This window comes from Calonectris borealis, chromosome 8 (assembly GCF_964195595.1).
Source record: "Calonectris borealis chromosome 8, bCalBor7.hap1.2, whole genome shotgun sequence".
In the NCBI taxonomy this organism is placed as follows: Eukaryota; Metazoa; Chordata; class Aves; order Procellariiformes; family Procellariidae; genus Calonectris; species Calonectris borealis.
In genome coordinates, this window is record NC_134319.1 from 5,458,684 (window position 1) to 5,480,482 (window position 21,799).

Consider the following 21,799-nt stretch of genomic DNA (forward strand, 5'->3'; position numbering starts at 1 on the left):
ATGTTAGTTTTAAAACATCTGTTTGTCCTGATGTTTCTTTTCTCAACATCTTGATTCATAGCTGATATGTGGCTGCAAGACCAGTTCAGGACCACCAGACTCACTGGTTTAGCAATTATATCTGGTTTTATTCCAATTTATATTTTTGTCCAGCTGTCTTTTAAACCCTTTTCTGTGAGTTGCTAGGATACATTTCTAAAAGTGGAAGCTGTTTACACAGCCTCAATATGAAAAATCTTTGTATTTCACTTATTTCTTGCCAAGGCTTCATTACAAGGCACTGCTGAAGTTTACCAAGCTCTCAAAATTGTCATACAATCCTGTTTCTTTGTTTGTTATAATCAGAGAAATACATAGTTGATTAAATGCATCTTGTTTTGTCTACTATTATTAACTCCTTTGCTGAGCTTTCCAGTGGCGTCATTCAGACGGATGTTTCGTCAGCTCGATCCTGCAAATGTTGCTGGTTGAGGTGGTTCTAATCGAAGTCCAGCTGAGACATCTCCCCTCCATACATGTACACGTGCGTCTGCGCTCTCTGCTTTACAAATGGCTAAGATTTGAGATGGTGAGAAGGTGAAATCAGATGGTCTGAAACAAAGTCAAACCCCCACATTTTCCTAAGGAAGGTATTGAAGTTTTAGGTAAAGAACTTGAAATTTGTGTAAGTGAGGGATGGGTTGAAGAGGCAGTGCAGACCAGCCAAAAGGCAGCGTCAGAGTTTGCATAATGAGTTCTGCATGATTTTTAAATTACTACTCGCCAAAATATGATCCCAAGGATCAAGTCTTCCTCATCGTACAACATCTGCTGTAACTTGCCTTGTCTTACACTGTTAGGTTTTCTAAAATACGATGGGTTTTTCATATAACAGTCTTTTAACTATAAAATCTATACAGTAGAAATATTTTTTCAACACCTGAATTTATATTTTGATCTGCTGCTTCAGGCTCACTGTTAATGTTTTTAATATCGAATAGATTTTATTTTTGTGGTATCACATAGGAGGGTGGTTGAAGAAAGAATTGGCAGTTAAATTTTAAAAGGATTTTTCTTAAATGGTAGTTCGGAGATTAGTCTTGTTAGCCACCGTTGTGTTTCTTTCAAACCAGTCCAATCGGCAGTTAAAAAACTGCTACAGACATAATCAACAATCAGATTATATTGAATGCCTGCAGACTCCACCAGAAAGGTCTAAGGGAAAACTATTACAGATGAAACAAAACATAGCATTTAAATCCTAGCATGAGAGGCAGCCAGACAAAGAGAACACAGATCGTGATTTGATTACCCCTGTAGAAGAACATTTAGAAAATTAATATTAGGGCATTGGTAATTGAAAGCATTTAAAAGTGTTAATGCCCTCCTTTTATTTTCTTTGATTAAAAAGGTCATTGACAGAACATAGCTGTGTGCGTACGTGGTACCTCGAGCAAATACAGGAGTAATGGCTGGAATGTGCTCAGGTCTTTGAACAGCTCCCGCAGGTGTCAGAAGACTGATCTCTCAAGGGTGGTACACAGCTTCTTAAAATGGTGGCCAGAAACACGCATTTGTATTTAAGAGCTTATAAAAGTAGCTGCGTGGTTGATGACTTAGAGTATAATCCTCTAATGATTTTTTCAGGTGCAGCCTTTCTTGATTGTTTAAAGACAAACTGAAGGTTTGTTAAGACACAAAGATGAAAGACCATCAAAAGGTTTTAAGTCTTGTGTGTCTTTCTCTGTTGTTTAGGGACAACTTCTTAACCGAAGAAAAGTAAAGCCGTTCCTTCCTTTCTATCCTGGAACCAAAGAATCCTATAGATTATAGACATGTATAAGCTATTCTATATGACCTAGGAGGAGAACCTGCACACGGCCTTTCTGCCTTTTGCATCTTTCTGTGGGCATTGCTCTGAGGAGTGTCCCTTCATTTTGACTTACCATTATGGTGCTAGAATGGCATAAAAGAAAACATAGTAAAGCGAAGAATTAGGGTCATAATTTTTTGCCTTAGGAATGATAGTACCATCCATTTTTCAGTTGTACCTTCTGGCAGTATATTAGAAGATGAAATATAGACTTACTTGGGGAGGAGAGTTAAAAGATTTTACTTCTGCCAAGCCTAAAGTTTTTAGTGTATTTAATAGGGATATGGTTGGTAAAAAGTGGAATCCATCATGTGGGTGCTGATAAAAGCAAGTACTGGTAAAAGCAAGGGGAAATCCACCGATAATCTAAATGCTGTGGCAGGGTACAGTGGTATGAAGAAAATGGTGATCTTGAAGAGCTTTTCTTTGCCTGCAACAGCACTGAAAACCATGGAGATGCTATTTGTTCTTGTCTTTATATGATCGACTAGCCACAGATGGCCTTGGTTCGGTAATGAACTTTTCCATCTCCCTGTTACGGCGCGAGTGTTAACCTGCAGCTCGGAGTCATTCCTAATCTCTCACTGGAAGGGGTTAGGTCTTGTTGAGCACGTGGATGATGTAAGTCATTGTATACCCCCCTTTCCTTCTGGTAATCTTTTAATTTTGATGGAAAGACTTTTGTGAGTTGAGGAACTGGAGAAGCCTGGTTTCTTGGGTCTTGATGTTGATCTAAGCTCTAAGGAAAGACAAGCTCACAGCGTCACCTTTCCTCAGCAAATCCATTAATAGGGTCTCTCTCCTCTGTTCAGCTCCCTATTTTCCCCTGACCGGTAAAGTGAGAAATTCATAATATAGATGAGACCTGACTGAAATTGGCCTGAAGGTTCAAGTGTCAATGCAGGGAAGAACGGGCATGAGAAGGGAGGATGGGGTTTCCGTTGCTTTGCACATTCCCGCATACACCCGTGGAGTGTGTGGCTGCATTACTCTTGTTTTCGTGGGAAACCAAACTAAAAATAATGGCTAATAGGAAATAAAAACAATTCTGTTACTACATAGTAGATTGTAAGGGAAAAACATTATCCACATCTTTGGATTACCAGAGTGTTTGAAGCTGCGATAACCCAGTTGTTAGCAACCATAATTTAGATGTGTTTTTTCTACATAAATATGACTTATTTGAAGTATGTTGAATTAGGAAACTCATGAATAAATATTTTGACATAATCAGAATTATATGGCTAGAAATTGACCTACTTTGCATGACAGATGCTTGAGAATCCGCCAGCTAATAGCATACTAACCTGGCATAGCAATGCCCTATCTTATAATACACTAAGCTGCATACAGACATTAAATTATTAGATTGTTGGGGTTTTTTTTCACGGAGATTAGACACAGTCAATTTTGTTTGTAAGTGAATAAGTTATGGGCAAGTTATTGAGAAGGCATTGGGGTGCAGTCCAAAGGAGGACTCGTGAATCATTTGATAAATGCTTTCGGCGTGGTCTCACAAAATACTGTTAGAGGTAGAAATAGCCAGAAAAGCTTGATGGTACCAGCCACCAAAATAACTAGAGTATTACACGAAGTAGACAGGTCTTACGCTCTTCAGAAGATAAGCACCACTGTGAGAGGAATAATAATGTTTTAAAAGTCTGGTAATATTTTAATGATATAAATAGAATCTATTTTTTTCCCCTGAGGCTGTTCTTTATGCTTGTGTTGATTTCAGCAGACTCTGATTTTATCTGCATGTCCTTAAAGTTAAAATGACAAGGATTTTGTACAGGTTAAGTCAATAAAGAACTCTGATCAAAGAATAAAAGAGTCTTTTCCTCTTTTTGAGTTCTTACGAATTTTTTTGTTAAATCATCTTCCTTTATTATTTTAAGAAACACAGGTGATGAAACAGTTTAGGTGCACTTTGACACAGAGTATAGTTTTCAAGCTTCATAAATTGTTGTTGTTCAGGTCTAGCACAAGAAATAGTAGTGCTTTCATTTGTGAAATACCACTGGTTTTTATTCTTAATGGGAGAAAGGTAACTTTATCTTGGCTCAGTGATAGTGAAGAAAATCCTCCTCTCTTTTATTTAATTCATGCAATGAAAAATAATATCAATTTCATTAGCTTCTTTATTCGCTTCCCAGTTGTTTTCCCATTTTTTAAAGAACTTCTGTAGATGAAGTCAACTTTGTTCACACTTTTTCCCAAGGTCTTCGGAGGAATATGATTTTGCTCTCTTGTAATGAACCCTTGTTACCACAAAGGTAGTGAAAACACATGTATAAACTTGGCAAATAATATGTTCTCTTTCAAGCCTTAAGCAGGGACAGACCGAGACACAGCTCCTACCCTCTATCTTGATTTACTCCAGCTGCTTAAAGCTTCCTAGAACTGGCTTAAACCATCCCTTTAACACCCATACTTCTTCCAAAAAGGATACAATTTGATCATTCTTCCAGTGCCCAGCTACCAGAGAGAGCCTTGGGGCTGTAAGCAGAGACACCTTCAGGTACTGCTCAGTGGGGACTGAGCTGCTCTCTTCAGGTAATGAAGGCATCATTTTTAAATAAGTCATGTTTGGAGGACACTGATTTGCAGCTGGGCAACTCAGGTTCTTTCAAAATTTCACCAAAGAGCATGAGACAGAGGTAATTATTTGGCTGGGTTAGTTATCGTCACCCTTTTCAAGAGCTTCTGTGTGGCACGCAGGGTGTTTGGAAGGAGGGTTGTTAGCGATTCCTTTCTGGTTGCACTCTATGTTCCTGCTATTCTTTAGGTGAATAGCTCTGAAAGACTGGACTGGTCTTCAGGTGGCTCAGCAAGTTTGTTAAAATCTGTAAAAATTTTGGTAGCACTAAGCAGTCGGCTTTGGTCTTTTCTCCTGTTTCCCCTCACATACCAACAGGCTCTTCGGATTCAAACATTCTAGGTTAGCCTGGTGAGCAGTTGGGCCCTTACAACTCAACCGGTTTACCCAATGTCTTGGAAAATTGGCCAAACTTTTCCCAGTTGAGTAATTTTCTTTCCTCTTACTTGCAGTGGAGTTATCTGGTGCGTTTCCTTGGTTTATTTTTGTGGTATTTTATTACTTTTCTAACAATATTCTGTTTCATTCTTAGTTTCCTGAGTACCAGCCAAACACTTTGGCTCCTTGATGCCCGATCAATGTTGTTCCAGAAACAGAAGAGTTATCCTGATGGGCTGATCCGCCATGGCACTACACACATGAGAGATGCGCAAACCCCAATTTCTTACCTCTGGAATTCATTATGGCACAGGGGTGTTTTCACTTCTTATTAACACTTTGCCCAAGGGTGATTGCCAGCAGTAGTCTTTTCATTTCTGCCTCCTGCTGCCACTTTGACAATAGGAACGGCAGCAGGAGGCAAAAATGAAAGGACCAGATTGAAAGAAGCACTTTGCCACTGTTGTAATTTTGAAATTGATGGCGTTTTTTAGCCCAAAGTCTCAGGAAAAAAGCTGCTTTCCTCTTTGCCTCCTATTGTTTTTCCAACAGGGAGAGACATTCTCTGATGTTGCAGAGGCAGTGGGAGGCCAAAATGAAAATAATTTTCTTCCTGAAACATGGGATAGCAAAATGTGAACAATTTCAGCAGGGAAATAGCCGTTTGTTTTTCTTTGACTGCCATGTGGTGAATACTGGTATTTCCATTTGCCCACGAAAAATAAATAGCAGCTGCTTTTCTTACTGAATTAACGTGATCATAGGATAATTTCTACAAATCTATTTACTGTGCGTTTTCAACATGTCATTTTCATTCTTTTCCTTTTTCTGCGTGAGAATAGGCTTTGTAAGGTGGGTACATAATTCCCTGCTGAGGCCACGTGCTGCCTCTAATTCCATGGCCTTGGAGCTGACTTTTTAAGCCAGAAACTTGCGGGTCTGCATGTTCCAGAACTGCATTTTATACCAATATCATCAGCACAACTAATAAATCCAGACGTAATTGTCAGTGCCAATAATTCCATAGGAAGAAAGGTGCAGGGTTGTTCTGCAACTGCAGTGTCACATCACTGCACACGCAACTGCCGTCACAGCGTGGTGCACGATGCAGCCTGTTGTCACCTACTGCATCAGTTTTGTAACTGTTTTAACTAGTACTGGCATGAGTCTTCAGCAAAATAAAAAGTTTTACATTGACAAAGAGGATGGCTGAAGGAGGGGTGTTGCAGCCCTGATGTGACCCTGGCACATCCAGTGTGGTGCACAGTCCCATTTCAGTGTGTGCACGAAGCACTGGTGCAGTGGGAGGCCAGAGTGTTGACAAGAGAGAGTAAAGTGTAAATCAATGAATGGCTTTGTCCTCCTCCTTTAGCTGTTATGGGCTATTGCTCTTTTCTTTGGGGACTTTAGTGTCTGTAATTAGTTATCTTGAATGGAAAGATTCTTCTCTTATTGAACATGTGAGAAATTTGGGAATGTTAATCAGAGCATAACGTTTTCTTAACTTGCTCTTTTTATAGTCCTGCAGAATTAACATTTATCTTAGGGCAGCACAAGAATTTGGCATTTGTATGAAGTGAACTGATTCTCCACCCTTTCTCTTTCTTTATACATAACAAAAAATAAACTGATGATAGACTCATCAACAGAATATATTTGTAGCCTTTGAAGTGTAAATTGTGAATTTGTGTGTCTCAACATGACTTTGGGGCGCCGCGTGTAAGTGTATGCGTGTCTGTGTCCTGGATTAGTTAAAGTCTAATTAAAATTATTCCTGAAAACGACATACTTAAAGCCAGATATAGATAGACACATAAAAGCAGCTTGATTTTTTTTGAAAGTTCTGAGCACTTTTAGTTCTTGTAGGATTAAAGAAAGTCAGGGGAGTTCAACAACTCTGCAAACCTTGTTGCATGTTCACAATCCAAAATAATTATTTAGATGCTCATCTTTAAATGATCAGTTTTCCTAGTGTTGGCTAGTTTTTCAGCTGCTTCTTAGTGCTACGGTGGAGCTTGGAAGGAAAGGCAATTCTAATTTACTTTCCTCTTCCCCAGCAAGTTCAGATTTGGTTGGGAGATGACACGTTCTGGGGTAATTTAGCAGCGCCATTTGGACTGGCCTCTCCTTGCCACTTTGGAGGTCCTTTGTGGAGATTTTTGGCAGTAGAAGGTATCTACTGGCTGTCCCGTTAGGGCTGTTTTGCTTGGGCATATTAGTACAGCTGTAATGGGTCCCTTGGTTATCAAAGTGTCTGGGCTTTTACCATGCCCCGTCCAAATGCAGTGCACATATTAATGCCAGTTAAGGATTGCTGTAAAATCAATTACCTTTTCTTAGTTGATTTTGTCTCAGAAGCAACCAATTTCATACTGACATCCAGGCAAGCAGGTAAGGAATGAACTGGTTGATGACCCTGTTTTCCCAAGGGCTTTATTTACTTGACATTTTGATGTCTGCTTGATTTAAACATTTACCCCAGCTTTGAAACATTAGGTGAAAAAAGTTTGCTAAACTGTCTTCTGTCTTTTAAAGAGGAGAATCCACAGATACCTGTCCTCTCCCTTCCCTTCTAGTTGTGCAGAAAACATCACTTTTATTTTTAATCTCTAACAGCAGAAAATGGACCGCCAAGTTTTCCTTGTTTCACTTTTGGTCGTTCCCTGGGGCTTGCTAAACAAGGCTAGTACCCCAAAACGAAGTTGTATTGCCGTGTCTTATTTCAGTTTAAATCAGTGTAGAATTTGGGATTTTAGCTGCTTCTGCATCCAGCCTGTAAAAGGCACCTTACAAAATGGCCTTCAAAGATTTATGAAGACTTGTGTGGTACAGAGGCTGAAAGGAAGTTTAATTACATTCAGCTTTTGGTCATTTCTGTGTCTGAGGATGTGCCCATATACTGTCATCTCAAAGACCATCTGAGAAAATAAAATTGATCAGTGAGCCTTCTGGCTAAAACTAAAATGAGTGCTTTGTCATCTGCCCGTGGAGCGTATGTACTCAATCACTGCCATCTCCCGTGTGCTCCCAGAGACTCTCCATCACTGAGATTTGTCCAAAATTTTAATCAAACATTATTTTATACTGAGGCCTTCTCTGTAAATAATTGAATTCTTCTCTTGACATACTCACATGTACTTCTTTGCACTATAAAGAAATAATTTAATCTAGTCCACGCAACCATTTTGCTTTGGAGATGGTAAAATGTACATCTTGTATTAGCTTGTGTAGAGTACAAAGTGTTAAGATAAAAACTTGGCAAGTGCAATTGCTGTCACCTTGTGAATGACATCTCTGCTCATACAGCTCTGATCAAAGACAGCAAATAATATGGGAACGTCTTCTTTACTTACATAGGAAACGTGGTTCTAAGAGTGGGGATGTGTAGGTATCTTCGAGTACAGTAATTCACAGCTAATAATGCCAGAAGCCATAAAATCTCTCAGTTGGAGGTTACTGTGAATAGCAGTGCTGAACAATCGGGAAGTACTGCTGAGATGATAGTCTGAATGATGATTGAGTTTTCCTGGAGAGCCCTTATCTGTGTTTAAAATTGTAGGTAATGTTTTTAAATTTAACTGTAATAGAAGTTCATTGAGCCTTCAGAGTGGTTTCTGTTTCCCCTCTTTAAATGGTTTATCACGTTCTGTAGAAATATTCTCGATCTTTGCATTCAAGACAAATGTTTGTGTTGCTGTCAAAATGGGGCATTTTACCTTTTTCTGAGCTGAAGCACCAAGAGGACCGAAGCACCAGCGGGACGGGAGGGAGGTTCTCCCTCTAGTTCCTCGAGCGAGGAGGCTCACGTGCTTCCTGATGGCACTCCTGGGCAAGGGCAGCTCGTAGGAAGAGGTAGGGTTCTTGGCAGGAGGAGGTTTAAAAGACAGTTTGCTGAGGTTTGATGTACTTGTACCTTGGCAGTATCACTTTGTTAATACAGTAGACCTCAACAGGGTTCACTTGTTGACCCTACAGCGAGTTATCTCTAGCTGGGTAAGCTCAAAGCACTCCAGAACACATCTTGCAGACTTTTTAGGAGTTTCCCTATCAGTTGATGAAAGGAGAAATTTTCATCCATTGCATTTAAGTTGCACTCATATACTGTAACCACGAGTTTTGGATAGGATCCTATATAGACAGGAGATACTTATTCCCTTTTAAATTTTAACATGCTTTTTAAGGTTGTAATCCACCCCCCAAAATAGTTTGCATTTCAGTACCTCAGTAGGTTTTTTTCAGTTGCTAGAAACTAGCCTTTGTTGATAAAATAAAGTGTGAAATTCAAAGTACATCTTTATTTATAACATAGCAGTGATTGATGTTGCAAGCAGATCTTGCTGCGAATGTACTCTGGTCACTTGAGATGAATTACAGAAATTAAACCCTTAAGTAACTCCCTTGGTAAAAAAAAAAATTAAATCAGCTAATTGTAAGAAACACATTTGAGAAATATTGTTAGAGGAAGAGAATGCTAGTGATAACACCAGAAGTTAAATTGTGTGCACATATACTGCTAGATACGATGTGATTTCTTTCTAAAGCCTTATGTTAAAAAAGAAAACAGAGTTTATTTTTCTGTGTCAGATCTCGAGGTGCAGCACAGTGGGTTTGGGCAGTCGTGCTCCCAAAGACAGTGACAAATACATGACCTGCCAACTTGAAGTTTTCTACCTCCAGAAAAAAAGTTTAAAAATTAGATTAACAGGTAGTAGGAGGATCTGGGAATTTGTGGGGGTGTTTTAGTTTTAAAATCCCAAATAAGCATTCTGCGCTGAACTTTTTTATGCCTATGAAGAAAACTGCGTTCCCAAGATGCTGCAGTCTTGGTATCAAGATCGGTCCCTTTGTGTGACGGATAGTTTTGAGCCCTCTGCATCGGACTTGCGGTTCTGTGAAGCCATTGAGAAAAATGTGCCATCAAGTAGAATAATCTGTTTGAGCTTTTCATGATTCCTTCCTGAATTGCTGTTTAGTTGCTGTACTGAAAGGTACATATAATTATGTATGAGTATTTTCTCTTTTACACCTGCTTTTACATCCCTTTTTTTTTGCCCCTAGGGAAATCTGTAGTTGATTAAAAATACTGTGAATTTTCTTTAGATAATGGATAGCAAATAAAGCTGTGCACCATGTGTGTATGCATATGTGCAAATACATAAAATTGTGGACGCATATATATGGGGACATAGGGGCATATATACACACAGCTAACGGGAAATATCTTTCACTTAGTAATTAATTCACTAGTCTTCAGTGTGTGCGGCCTCTTAGAGGTCATTCTGCACCGCGGTGTTTTGTATTTTCCACTGCGTTGGTGCTATAAAAATGCTAATTGTCCCCATGAAGATGTAGGCTATTTATAAGTGCGTATGTGATTGTTTTTCAGCCCTGCGAGATATAAGGAGGTGTTATTTCAGGTTTATAATTTGAATGTGTGATGGATACAACTTTGACAGTTTATTAGTTAGAAAAGAAAAAAAAACAGACAATGGTGTGCCGTTCTTCAGCGAATTGATTGCCAGGAGCATGTTATTGACTTTGGTGATAATATCATTATATATTTTATAGTCGTGAAATCAAGAAATTCAGATTATGCCCTGAGGGCTTCACACATTTAAATAAAGGATATAGCCATTTCCAGGGCTATTGGTTTAGATTAGCGGGTGCTGTGAAGAATGCGTAGTGTGTTAAAAGAGCATACAGAAGAAGCAACAGTGTGCTTATTGCAGTGATGCTTTGGTTTATTTTCTTTTTCTATTTATGAAATAGGCTTACTTACAGATCCCCTGGGAGAATGAACAGCGTTTGCTCTAAATGTTAGCGTATTAATACAACGGTGGCTTGGTGCTCTGTTGGGCTAAGTACCGAAATCAAGTGTAATCCTTGACTTGTACCAAGAGTGAGGGTAAGTCTTCTTGAGACACTCACCAAAATACACAGCGCCTGGGAAGAAAACCTTGCATGAGCTTCAGTCTGCAAAGTTAAGAGTATTACTTGGAGCCGGATAACCTAATGCAAACACAGCTAGCTCTCCCTCTTGGTGTCAAAGTCAGGGTTGAATGGCAGTTGGCGGGCTGCTGTGATGGTAACGTCCCCCGAGTGGCTCCGGTGACCATCCCTGATGGGTATGGCCCGGGGAGCACCCGCCTCCGGCACTCAACTTGGGCTGCTCTGACCTGGATCTTCCACAATAGCTTACGCTCCTCTTGGACTGTTTACCAGTCACGTCTTGGGATTGAATGCACTTGAGGTACTTGGGTTGAGTACTTGGGGTTTTGGGTTCAGGTCTTGCTTTACAGAATCTGAGTTTAATTAAGGTATATTGCCTCGAATAAAAATTATTGACTGTGTTAAAAACCTTGTTTATTACTTTTACAGTATATTTAGTGAGATGGATAAAATACCTTAACGCTGGTCATGATGATAAGCCTCTCTCTACTTTAGATGCAAGCTCAGAAGCACATTGCATCACCCAGCTCCGGGGATTTATTGTTCTCTTAAAAGACTGTGGAAGTCCAAGTGCAATGTCACAATTCAGCAGCAAAGGTCATGTTTTCCCACTTACGCAGGAGCAGTGGCTCCAGCTGGAACACATGGCTTAAAGGTGAACGGTGACATCTATAGAAGTAGATAAAATAATTACTCTTACATTTACATTTTAAGGACCTCTGAGGATTATAAATCTATATGCTGCAAATAAAACATTTCTTTGCCTGTGTCAACAGGGGCACATTTTCTAATTAAAACTGATCAGCTTTCTAAATTGAATTTGTGTGACGTTGTTGTTAGTGGGTTTTTAGCTTTTGCATTTTTTCTCAGTTTGGGGCACGAGAATCGAATCGGTTTTAGTTTTGGTGATAATCTGGTTCCATTTTGGATTGTGCAGTGCTTGTGTCGAGTTGTGAACAAATGCTTAGGGTATTTCTTTGCTTATGAAAAGATATTTATGAAAGCATTTTAGAGAAAACCATTGGAAAATAGTCATTGGTCTTGAAGTTTAAAAAATTTTAATACAAAGATTTAATTTAGGATCATTTTAGAATGACCTAGTGGTGCTAGTCCTCTAGCTGGACAGATCCCTGCCTGCGCAGGGTACAGTGGACAACTGAGATGGGCATCAGCTGCTCACCTGGCGTGGCTTGGGCAGCGGTGGTCTTTCCTGCAGTCAAGAAATCCTAAAATGAGATCTCAGGAAATATGTGTTGTGGAAAGAAGCGGTTGTCCATTAAACACGTGCTTCTAATTTTGTTGTAGATTATGGTCTAGTAATGATTTGAGACCTCAAGCTTCAGTTTTCCATAAAGTCTTCGTAGTTGGTTTATGAATGTCCCCTTTCCTGCCCTTGAGGTGTTATTTGTACTTTGAGGAAGGCGAGCTGAGAGTGAAAGCCCCAAGACGTGGCTTCTCATCATTCAAATAAAACTGAGCTCCAGCAGTAAGCGCGGCCCCGCATCCAGGATAATCCTCCTTCCCGCAGGCCGGGACCGAGCAAGTGCGGTGGCAGGGGGTGGCTGGAGAGCCGAGCATGACAGCGGGTCTTCGCCGATAAAGCGGGAGCTGCAAAGAAGAAAAGATTGACTCTTGGAAAGAAAGAGGCAGCACTTTCCTGGGCGGCTTTCTGGCACAGGCACAGCTCTCTGGTTTAGTGGTTTAATGTTAGCCCTCACCCTCCTCCGAAGCTTAAGAAGAATTACAGCCTCATAATTCAGGCATCTCTTATTTATGCAGTTTCAAACACAGACAGAACCTTGTTCAAGAACTGTCATTAAAAAAAAAACTTCTTTGTTTTAATGATGAGATGTTTATGAGAGTCTGGACTATCTGCCTTCTGAGTGTCCAGTGTGCAAATGAAGTATCACCCCGTATAAATCTCACATCTCATGAGTGCTATAAAATCAACCATACTGACAGTGTTTGTCATATGGTAATTTTCCAAGCAGGTAGAAAGTTTTTCAGTGCTGATTAAAGCACCAAAATTTGGAAATACAATATGAGCATATATCGGGGGAGATCTGGATATATGCTGAGAAATGGTGACTGTTGCAGATGGCTGATTTATAATACAGGGCAGTGTGTGTGTACATTCTCTATGCTTTTTCATGGGACATATGCTCTAGGGTTTTACGGATGAATTTGTAGTCTCTACTAATTTGCAGTTTCCACTGCAGTTTAAAATATCTACATCATTTTCAGGTTGATGATTTTTCCCAGTCATTTATCCCAAAAGCACTTTATCCTACTTAATCTGGGTCATAATTGACATGGGACTTTTGCGTAAGCAAACATAGCTGTAAGTTGTGTTTGAAGGGGCTATTAATGTCAGGGATTTAGTTACGTGCAGCAAAATAGATCAGAGGTTGGAATAAGTATAAATGTTCAAATAACTGATGAATGCAAGGTCGCTGTCATGACTCGGACCCAGGAAACACTCTTGAACACTTACATGCTCATGCTATTAGCTAACAGCTGCCTTCGGCTGTAACGAAGACGAAGGGTTGAAAATTGTTGGCAAGAAAGCTGTTGGAATTGGATTTTATTTACTGCAAATCAACAGGATATATTTGCAAGTATAAAAGACACATGGAAAAGTCCACTGTTACTGTTGTACTTTGTTGTTTCTCCAGATGTTCTCCCTCCTGCCCCAGTCTGGAGCCGAAAGTGGAAGACAGTTTTTCATTGTTTTTAGCTGATGGTGCCAACATCTGCCTTGGCATTTCCCTGGGGAATATTAGCACTACTTCGAGTTTCTGATTTATCATTTGTGTCTCATTAGATTTTTTTTTTTTTAATATTATGTAAGAGCATGAAGTTTCAACCCTCTGCTTAATTCTTTTTGAAGGAGCAGGAGTGAAAACGAATCAAGGGAAACAGTTGGGTGGCCACTGAAATATCATAGCAACACTTAATCAGCTGCCTTGTTTTTAAGGGGCTATAAATGAGGCATTAAAACATTGGTCTGAGCTGATATTTTTCGTTGAAAGAAATAGTGTTTGTGTGCTCAAACACACTCAAAGATCTCAGTATGCTTAAAATAGTTCTGGTTTTTAACATACATTTAGTCCATCATTAGTTCACAGTGTGGACTGTGCTGTACTCTCGAGGAAGGAGAACCGAATGAGTATTTTCAACTGGAAGTACTCTTCATTGGTCGTGTATGCTCTCTAGTTTTTCCTTTAATGGTATTGTAAAAATTTCAGTTCCATAGTTTTGAATGTAGTTTATTCATCCACTTGATGGGTGTGTAACACTAGCAAAGTTGACCAAAGTGTTGACTGCTGAAAAAGCTGCTTTTAATAGAAATGCAAAACAAAACAGCTTTTTCCCCCAAAGCTTCTGTACTTCCACTTGTCAAAAACTAGCTGCACAGAAGCAGATTTTATTATTTTTCCTGTGCTTTAATCTGACTTTTCAAATAGGAATGAGCTTTGGAGAAAATCTAGGCCAAAATTCTCAAATACAGGTGTCTAATACTAGAGCCTTACTGACGATTCATTTATAGCAGGCTCTAGCTCTTCATTCATTTTTTACAATAGCTAGAAGGATGGGGCAAAATCTGTGACTAGATTCCCTAGGTGGTAATAGTATAAATTTTAGCAACGTCAATCCATGTTTAGGGAAGTCTTCTGGTGGAATCTGTTGGGTCCGAGAAACTCTTCAAGATCTCACATTTTTATGCCTTTCTTTGTGCCTTGGAAGTTGTTTGTTTGGCTACTTGTTTGGTTGCAATTATTTACAGTTCACTGCTGGTTTTTTGAGATCCTAGCAAGAAATTCCACAGACAGCTGCAAAATATATCTTTAATCAATTTTAGGAAGACTGATTCCTTAACTAACATATTTCTTCCAGCTAAGACACAGAATAAACTCTTCTGCAGATACTCGGGGAAAAAGTCTTCCTGACAAAACTATCCCTTTCATGGATTGCTGTAGTGTCATCGTCGTGTGGTTCAGGCTAGTCTGGGTGTTGTAGTTTATGTACATTGGCCTTATCAATACTGTGCTATCTTACCCCTGATTGCTTTTTTATTAAGAAACATCTTGTGCCATTTTTTAAGCTTCTGAGGGTGAGCCTCTGAGAGCCAACGTTGCTCGTTATGTTTTTTCTATATATGTCTCTAAGCAGAAAGAATAGAACAAGGAGACAGTATTTTTTGTGGAGATTTTAGAGCAGCAATATTCTATAGGCAGATAACATCATTTGTTTTTTCTTCATTCAAATGGTAATAGTGTAAATGTTGCTGATACAGTTAGATAAGTCAGTATACGAGGAAATAGTAACATGTTTCTATTAGAGTTTTGTCTGCAAAATGAAGAATTCTCGAGTGTATTGAGATTAAAACAACCCGTACAGATCAGAAGTTTTCAGATCCATGAGGTCTGATTCAGGCTTATCTCTTATTTCTGTAAACCTAATTTGTGTGCAAATTTCGTGCAGAAGATTTTGTATGGCAACAATTCCACTATGAATTCATTTGAGGTAGTAAGGCAAAAGGTTTTATTGAACTAGTACTTTCCTTCTAATTTTATTGAAATGTTCGCATGTTTAGGTGTTGAGGTAGGAGTTAGATCTAATTTGCCACTTAATTGCGAGTATTTATTCGCTTATTTTCCTTTGCACTCAAGCAAGTTTCCTTGTTTCCCTTATGTCTTTTCAGGTCAGGATCGCAGTGAAGCCACTTTAATAAAGAGGTTTAAAGGTGACGGTGTCCGATACAAAGCAAAACTGATTGGGATCGATGAGGTTTCTGCCGCACGAGGAGACAAGTTATGCCAAGATTCCATGATGAAGCTCAAGGTGCAGTGAAACTTTTAATGTTTAATATTATGGAGTCAAGGGGAGCGAATTTTAGCTTGAACTTTTACTCAGTCTCCTTTCGTGACGCTGAGTCACACTCTGGTTAATTATGTATTGAAATCAGTCAATTTTACATGAACTCCTGGCTGGTATTGCTTATCCCAGTTTAATTTTAATACATTATCTCTGAGTTCAGTAGTTATTCGTGATTGACACCACTGCAATTTGTCCACAAATTATAAACAACAAATCTGCAAATTGAATAATTTTATTTTGCAAAAGGGGACGTAAGCCACTATGAAGAAAAATGGTATATCAGAACATTTTATATGACAGTGCTAATCAACTACAGCCCTGCCTTTGACCGTTATCTCCTGTCGGGACAGGCAGGAAGGGGTGAGTGACATTGTGGGGTGTAGGTAGCCAGATATAGGGGGGAACTAGTGTCCTCACTGGGAGGATAATGTCTTGCACCTGTAATGGCAGGATTGATGGGTTACAATATCAGGAGGTAGTGCACTGCGAGGACAGAGCATCGCAAGATGAAGAGGAGTCCCCAGAGTTTTGGGAAAGAAATGGAGCAGAGACAAAAGCGGATTTTGATTAGACTGCAAACTTAGAGAGTAGACAGAGTCTGAAAGCACAGTGGTGTAGGAGGGTGGACTTTCTGGAGCATGCTAGACATCCTCTCTCTGGCTTAATCTTTTCTTACAACCCTCAAAGAGCGTAAGAGCCCTCTGTAGGAAGCTTGAGTGCAGTGTTGGCTGTTGGCTTCCCATCTGCATTGTAGGGTTACAAGGGTAGGGACTGTAGGTCTGGGACTAAACCCTCCGCAGTCTTTTTCCCATTTTTTCCTTTCAGTCCTCTCCCCAGTACTCTGTCATGGAAGAGAGGTGACGAATTTCCCATTACTAATTTTTTCAGGAGGAGAAATCACTAAATAGTATCTTTTACACTACCAACTAGCAGGGTTCCAGTCCTGAGGAACTGGGAGGAATAGGTGGTTATCCATGAATAAACAGCAAAGGGTGACATGCATCTTATGGTTCAGCAATCTAAAAGAAAGATCTGGTAGATAATTTACAAATCAGTTACGAACATTTTATGACAAGCAAAAGCTATTCTAAAAGGTGCGCCGTTGATTTATCACATCTGCCACAATATCCTATCTGTTTTAATTGTATACTGGATATTTCTCATCATTTCATAGTTCCTAGAAGCAATTTGGGAGAATTGTCACTGTTCTGCTGCACAAGCCTTTTTGCCTCTCTCTTCCATGGATTACCATTTCCACATCTCCCAGATGCCTGATACCTGTTCGCATAGTGGCGAGATTGATCTAAACAGGGTTGTGAGATGACTAAAACTATTAAGGGAAGGGAGCATTAGAAATTCATGTTTGTATGTAAGCAGCATAGTATGAAGTTAGGGGCTCTGGAAACCTAGTGTCTAGCAACGTGAGTTTTAAGACCAGGCATAAAGTTTTGGGGTGACTTTTGACAAATGACTCCATTTTTTCTCTTTAATTTTCATGTCTGTGTAATGAGAACAATGTCCTCATGAAGGTCTTAAAACATAAGTTAGTGGTTGTTAAAACATGTTGAAATTGCAGAGCACCAGATAAAGGCTAAATACTTTCATTTATTTACTAGTGCAATTGATTATGTTTGATCTTAGCACAGTATTATTCGTCAGGGCAGGCTCCTGAGAAGGTGGAAATAGAAGTTACTGTTACAGTTATGCTGTGGGAGAATAATACATGAAACACGTATCAGCAAGTTCACTTGAGAAGTAAAAGCCTGAGATTATGAAAAGAACTAACCCTCAATACCAGTTTTTTACAGCGGAGGTGTAGTTTGATTCTGCTTATTCCAGATAAGTGTGCCCATGGAGTAAGCTAAAGTTTTTGGCATTTTTTTCATTCACTGTTTGTTTTCTTTTTTTTTTTCTTTAAAAAAAGAAAAGAAAACAGCTTACAGCTGGAAAAAGCGTGCTAGAAATGACCTTCAGCTTCCATGAAAACAAATTTCATGGGGGATTAGCAGGTGCAGGGGTTGGAAGTGGGAGCACATTTGAAATGCTCTCTGGGTAGCATAAAGAGATGTGGTACCTTGACAAAAGGGAGGAAGCCAGAAGTAAGAGGGGGACTGTTCCTGGAAAGCCCTTAAGTTTTCCTAGAAAAGTGGTGAAGCGTCCACAAGCAAATCTTCGTGCTCTGCTGTGGCACCTACAAGAGTAATGAAATCTGTTCTTTGTTTCAATAGGGAATTGTTGCTGCGGCTCGTTCGAAAGGAGAACATAAACAAAAAATCTTCTTAACAGTCTCCTTTGGGGGAATCAAAATCTTCGATGAAAAGACAGGGGTAAGTAAAATAGTCACGTGATGGAACAAAATTGAATCTTTTCATGGATGTTTCTTTAAAAGCGTTTTCTGGCTGGGCAGTAATATCTCACCAGTGTAAACACACATGAAGCATCTGACAAGCTTGATAAAGGGTTATCATATATCAAAGCAAGCCATTAGATGACTGAGGTGTAAAGTGTAGCATGGGGATGTGGTTTATTGTAAAGCCTTGTCCTGCATGCTCCTGCAGAACCACTTACTTGAGTACACAGATGCTCCTTACGTGCATAAACACTCACAGCTCTGAGTCCAGAAAGTGGCGAGAAGGGATTTGTTTTCTTTCTGCCAGGTAAAAAATTGTTTCTTGGAAATACCAGCCCACTGTTTGCGGAAGGCTTTAGCAGTCCATGGTCCATGGTATCTGTGCCCATACGGGTTTTCTCATCCAGCCTGGGCCCAACTGCACCAGTCCTCTGGATGCTGCTTAAGACTCCTTGGCAGTACCAAGTGACTTTTGAGAGTCTAATGACAAGGGATTAGGATTAGAGGCTAGGATTGTCTTGGATTGGGCCCTTTGGGTCATGGGAAGCTGAGGGGAAGAAAACAAGCTGAAACAGGGAGCGGCAGACTACCCCAGGAGCATGAAGCTTGTCTTCCCCGAGCCTGAGATAGAGAGAGAAAAGGAAGGTCACTGAGAGCTGGAGAGCTCCTGGGAGCAGCACACACTTAGCTGGGATTGCCCTGAAGACGTCCCAGGGGAATCCTAAAGAATTTCTGTCAGGTCCGTAATTCCAGATCAGCGCAGTTGTAGTCACCATAATGCCATATACTCCTATTAACAGCAGACACTGTCTTCTGTCAGATATGCAGTAACCATAAGAATCGGAGCTTTTGTATCATCAATGGTAGAAAGAGTATATATTGTATGGAACTGGAGGTAAAAGATACTGGAAAGTTTGAGGTTGCTGTTTGAGGTTGCCAAGCAGCAACTCATCCAGTAGCGTCTGGTCGAGGAAGTTGCAGGGGACTTCCATGCTTTATGCAGTTTTTGCCACAGCAATATCATGTTTGATTTTTTAAATTGCTCTGAAAGAAGAAACCTAAGCAAAACATTATACTACTGAGATATAAAGCAACAACACACAAACTGTTTTAATCCTAATTAAGAAGATTTTTACAGCAGTTTAAGCTCTGCCTTGAATTTTAAAAAGCTCTTGATTTAATCTTTTGAAAGATTAACTATTTAACATGATGCCAGAAATAAAACCCTACTGATGATAGATGAAATTATCTTTGCCAGTTAATTTATATTATTAGAAAATCAATGTCATTGAGCTCACTGATACATAATACAAGTAGTTAGTAATGAAAAGCTCATTTGGAATGTGTTGTGTACAGCATGTGTGAAGTATTCATACAAAAGCAGTGTTTAAGAGAACATTGCTGAGGTTACAGCCTGTGTTCGGAAGATAGGAAATGCCGGGATTAGGGCTGCCAGTGCGGTCATGGTTGGGTCCTCTAATAAATAGACATTAGGGTAGTATTTAACTATGCGATGATGTACCTTTTTTTGGCCAGAGAATACCAGCTTCATTCAGTGTACAGAACGGAGTGTAATACTCTGAACAGTATGGTAATATTTTGTTTTCTTTTCTTCAGCGTGCAGCCTACTGCCTTGCCATGCGCTCTGCAAATTGCAAGACTTTCCTAAGACTAAAGCCTTTTCTTGGGAAAATAAAAAAAGAAGAGAGAGAGACTTGTCCTGTGGCACTTGTCTCTGAATGTTTCACAAACATAGGATTTATTTTCGTAAAATAAAGAGGGAAAAGGGAATACATTTAGAAACAAAGGTTTAGCCAAATTGCCTTTCCTGCAGCGTCCTGCACACTCTCCTATCTGCAACTAGTGTGGTGGGGACATGAGAACAAGTCTCCTTCATTTCATAACTTTGACACCCTATACTCTAAATCTGACATAACTATATCATCCTTATAGTAACCCTGTCACTCACTCACTGAAGCTTAGACTGAAACCTTTAAATCCACCTTCCAGACGTCTGCCCCTGAGCTGCTGGAGTGATGGACAGGAGTATTGAGTTGTCTGTCTTGGAACAGGACTGTGACAGAGGGACGTGAGGAGCTTTTGGCATCAATTTTTACGTGTTTTTTTGAAAGCAGGAGAATCATGCTTTCCATGCCAAGCTTTTGAAGCAGGGGTGCCTGAACTCCTCTGCCAGTTCTTCACAGCCACCATCCCTTCGGCTTTTTCCCCAGCTTGGGTCTCTCCGTGTCCCAGAGTGTCACGTCCTTGACCTGCTCTTCTCATAATCTCTCCCATCCAGCCTGGCTCTGCTTCGTCAACCTACAGTTGTCATCTCATTCCCATTCCTGCTGGTACTCACATACAGTCTCAGCATCTGAAATACACTGGGTAGTGTCAGCAACAGGTCATGGGCAGACCCCGGCAGTGTCTCCGGGCTCTCTGAGCCTGCAGGAGCACTACTGAGGCAAGGTGCTTTCCACAGCACAAGAGACAAATATTTAGGGGTGATGCGCTGTGTCTCATCCATATGGCTTTGGCTTGTCCTGGTGTAATGCTAAGGGATGTCAGCAGTCATAGTAGTAAATAATACCGTCCGTGTAGGCTCACGTGATGTCTGTGTGCTAAAGTCACCCCCAAAGAAAGCTGCATTACTGCTATAACGTGGAGCCTCCTATAAAGAAAATTAAGGACGATGCAATTAGGCAATGAAGGACACTGATAATCCCATTCTTGATTTAGAAGCAATAGATTACATCCCACAAGCTGGCAAAACTGGGGGTATACGATTACTCAGCCTGGCTCTTTTGATGGGACAGAAGGGAAGGGGCAGCAAAAAGTTTGTGGTTTGCTCACACAGATCTTCTGGTATCAATGTTAAACTTAAGAGTTTATAAAGTTTGGAGACTGACATTCACATTCGTGCAACAGGGAAAAAAAAATATGCCCTTAATAGGGAACAGCGTGGATAATCTTGCATTTGCTTTCTCCTCCTTTAACTGCCTTCCCTGTCCCCCACAATGCTTTCTCTTTAGTTCTGTTTCCGTAATTTTGGGATTCCCAGATGGATATTTTGGGGCACAGTGCTCATTTATTGTTTATTTGGAAAGGTTATTTACCTCTCTAGAGTGTCCTTTCTTAATTTTTATCATCGGCTACTGCTGTCATGTCTGCCACAATGGCGGTCTGATGTGATAGAAAAGAGAAAAAATATTCTGAAAAAATGTAGGCTTCTGTATGTTTAGTATCTTGTAGGCTACTATTGGATTTTAATTTGTCACAATAAAAAATCAATTTGTAGCTCAAAACTAGCAAATTTTTTAAAATTGGCAGTGTCATAGCTGACTTCATACAGATGATTTAGGGGAATTGCTCCACCATTCATTACAGATGAAGGGCTGTAGTTGGGTTACTACTGAAAATGATACGCAAGGTTTTTTCCCCTGTACTTTATAGCTTTCTTTAATATGTTCCAGACCTAATATTAATCAAAATATATTGATTTTAATAATGCTATTATTCCAGCCATCAGGAATTCTGCCCTTTGAGTAAATTGATCCATGAAGGAGATTAGGTTGAAGGTGGAATATCATTTGGGAAGAATTTTATCTCACCAGGAAAAATAGAAGAAGGATTTGCTGTGAGTTTGCGCTGTAGATGCAATACAATTTAGTTCATCTATAGCACTGCAGCAGAAATAATAGCACTCACTCCTCTCTCATATTTCATCATTCTGTTGCATGGATTAATCTAAATAGGTCCCTTCATACCACTTTTCAAATACTTGTCAATG

The 21,799-nt window shown here is 39.8% G+C and overlaps 1 protein-coding gene across 3 annotated transcripts in view; it reads left to right on the forward strand.

The window, feature by feature from the left end:
* Positions 1-21,799, forward strand: part of DAB1 (DAB adaptor protein 1) — a 472,530-nt gene that overhangs the window by 390,971 nt on the left and 59,760 nt on the right. For all 3 annotated transcript variants that reach the window (XM_075155691.1, XM_075155690.1, XM_075155692.1), the window contains 2 exons: positions 15,484-15,623; positions 17,888-17,986. In XM_075155691.1, coding sequence (XP_075011792.1) covers positions 15,484-15,623; positions 17,888-17,986 — 239 coding nt within the window. The remainder of the gene's footprint in view (positions 1-15,483; positions 15,624-17,887; positions 17,987-21,799) is intronic.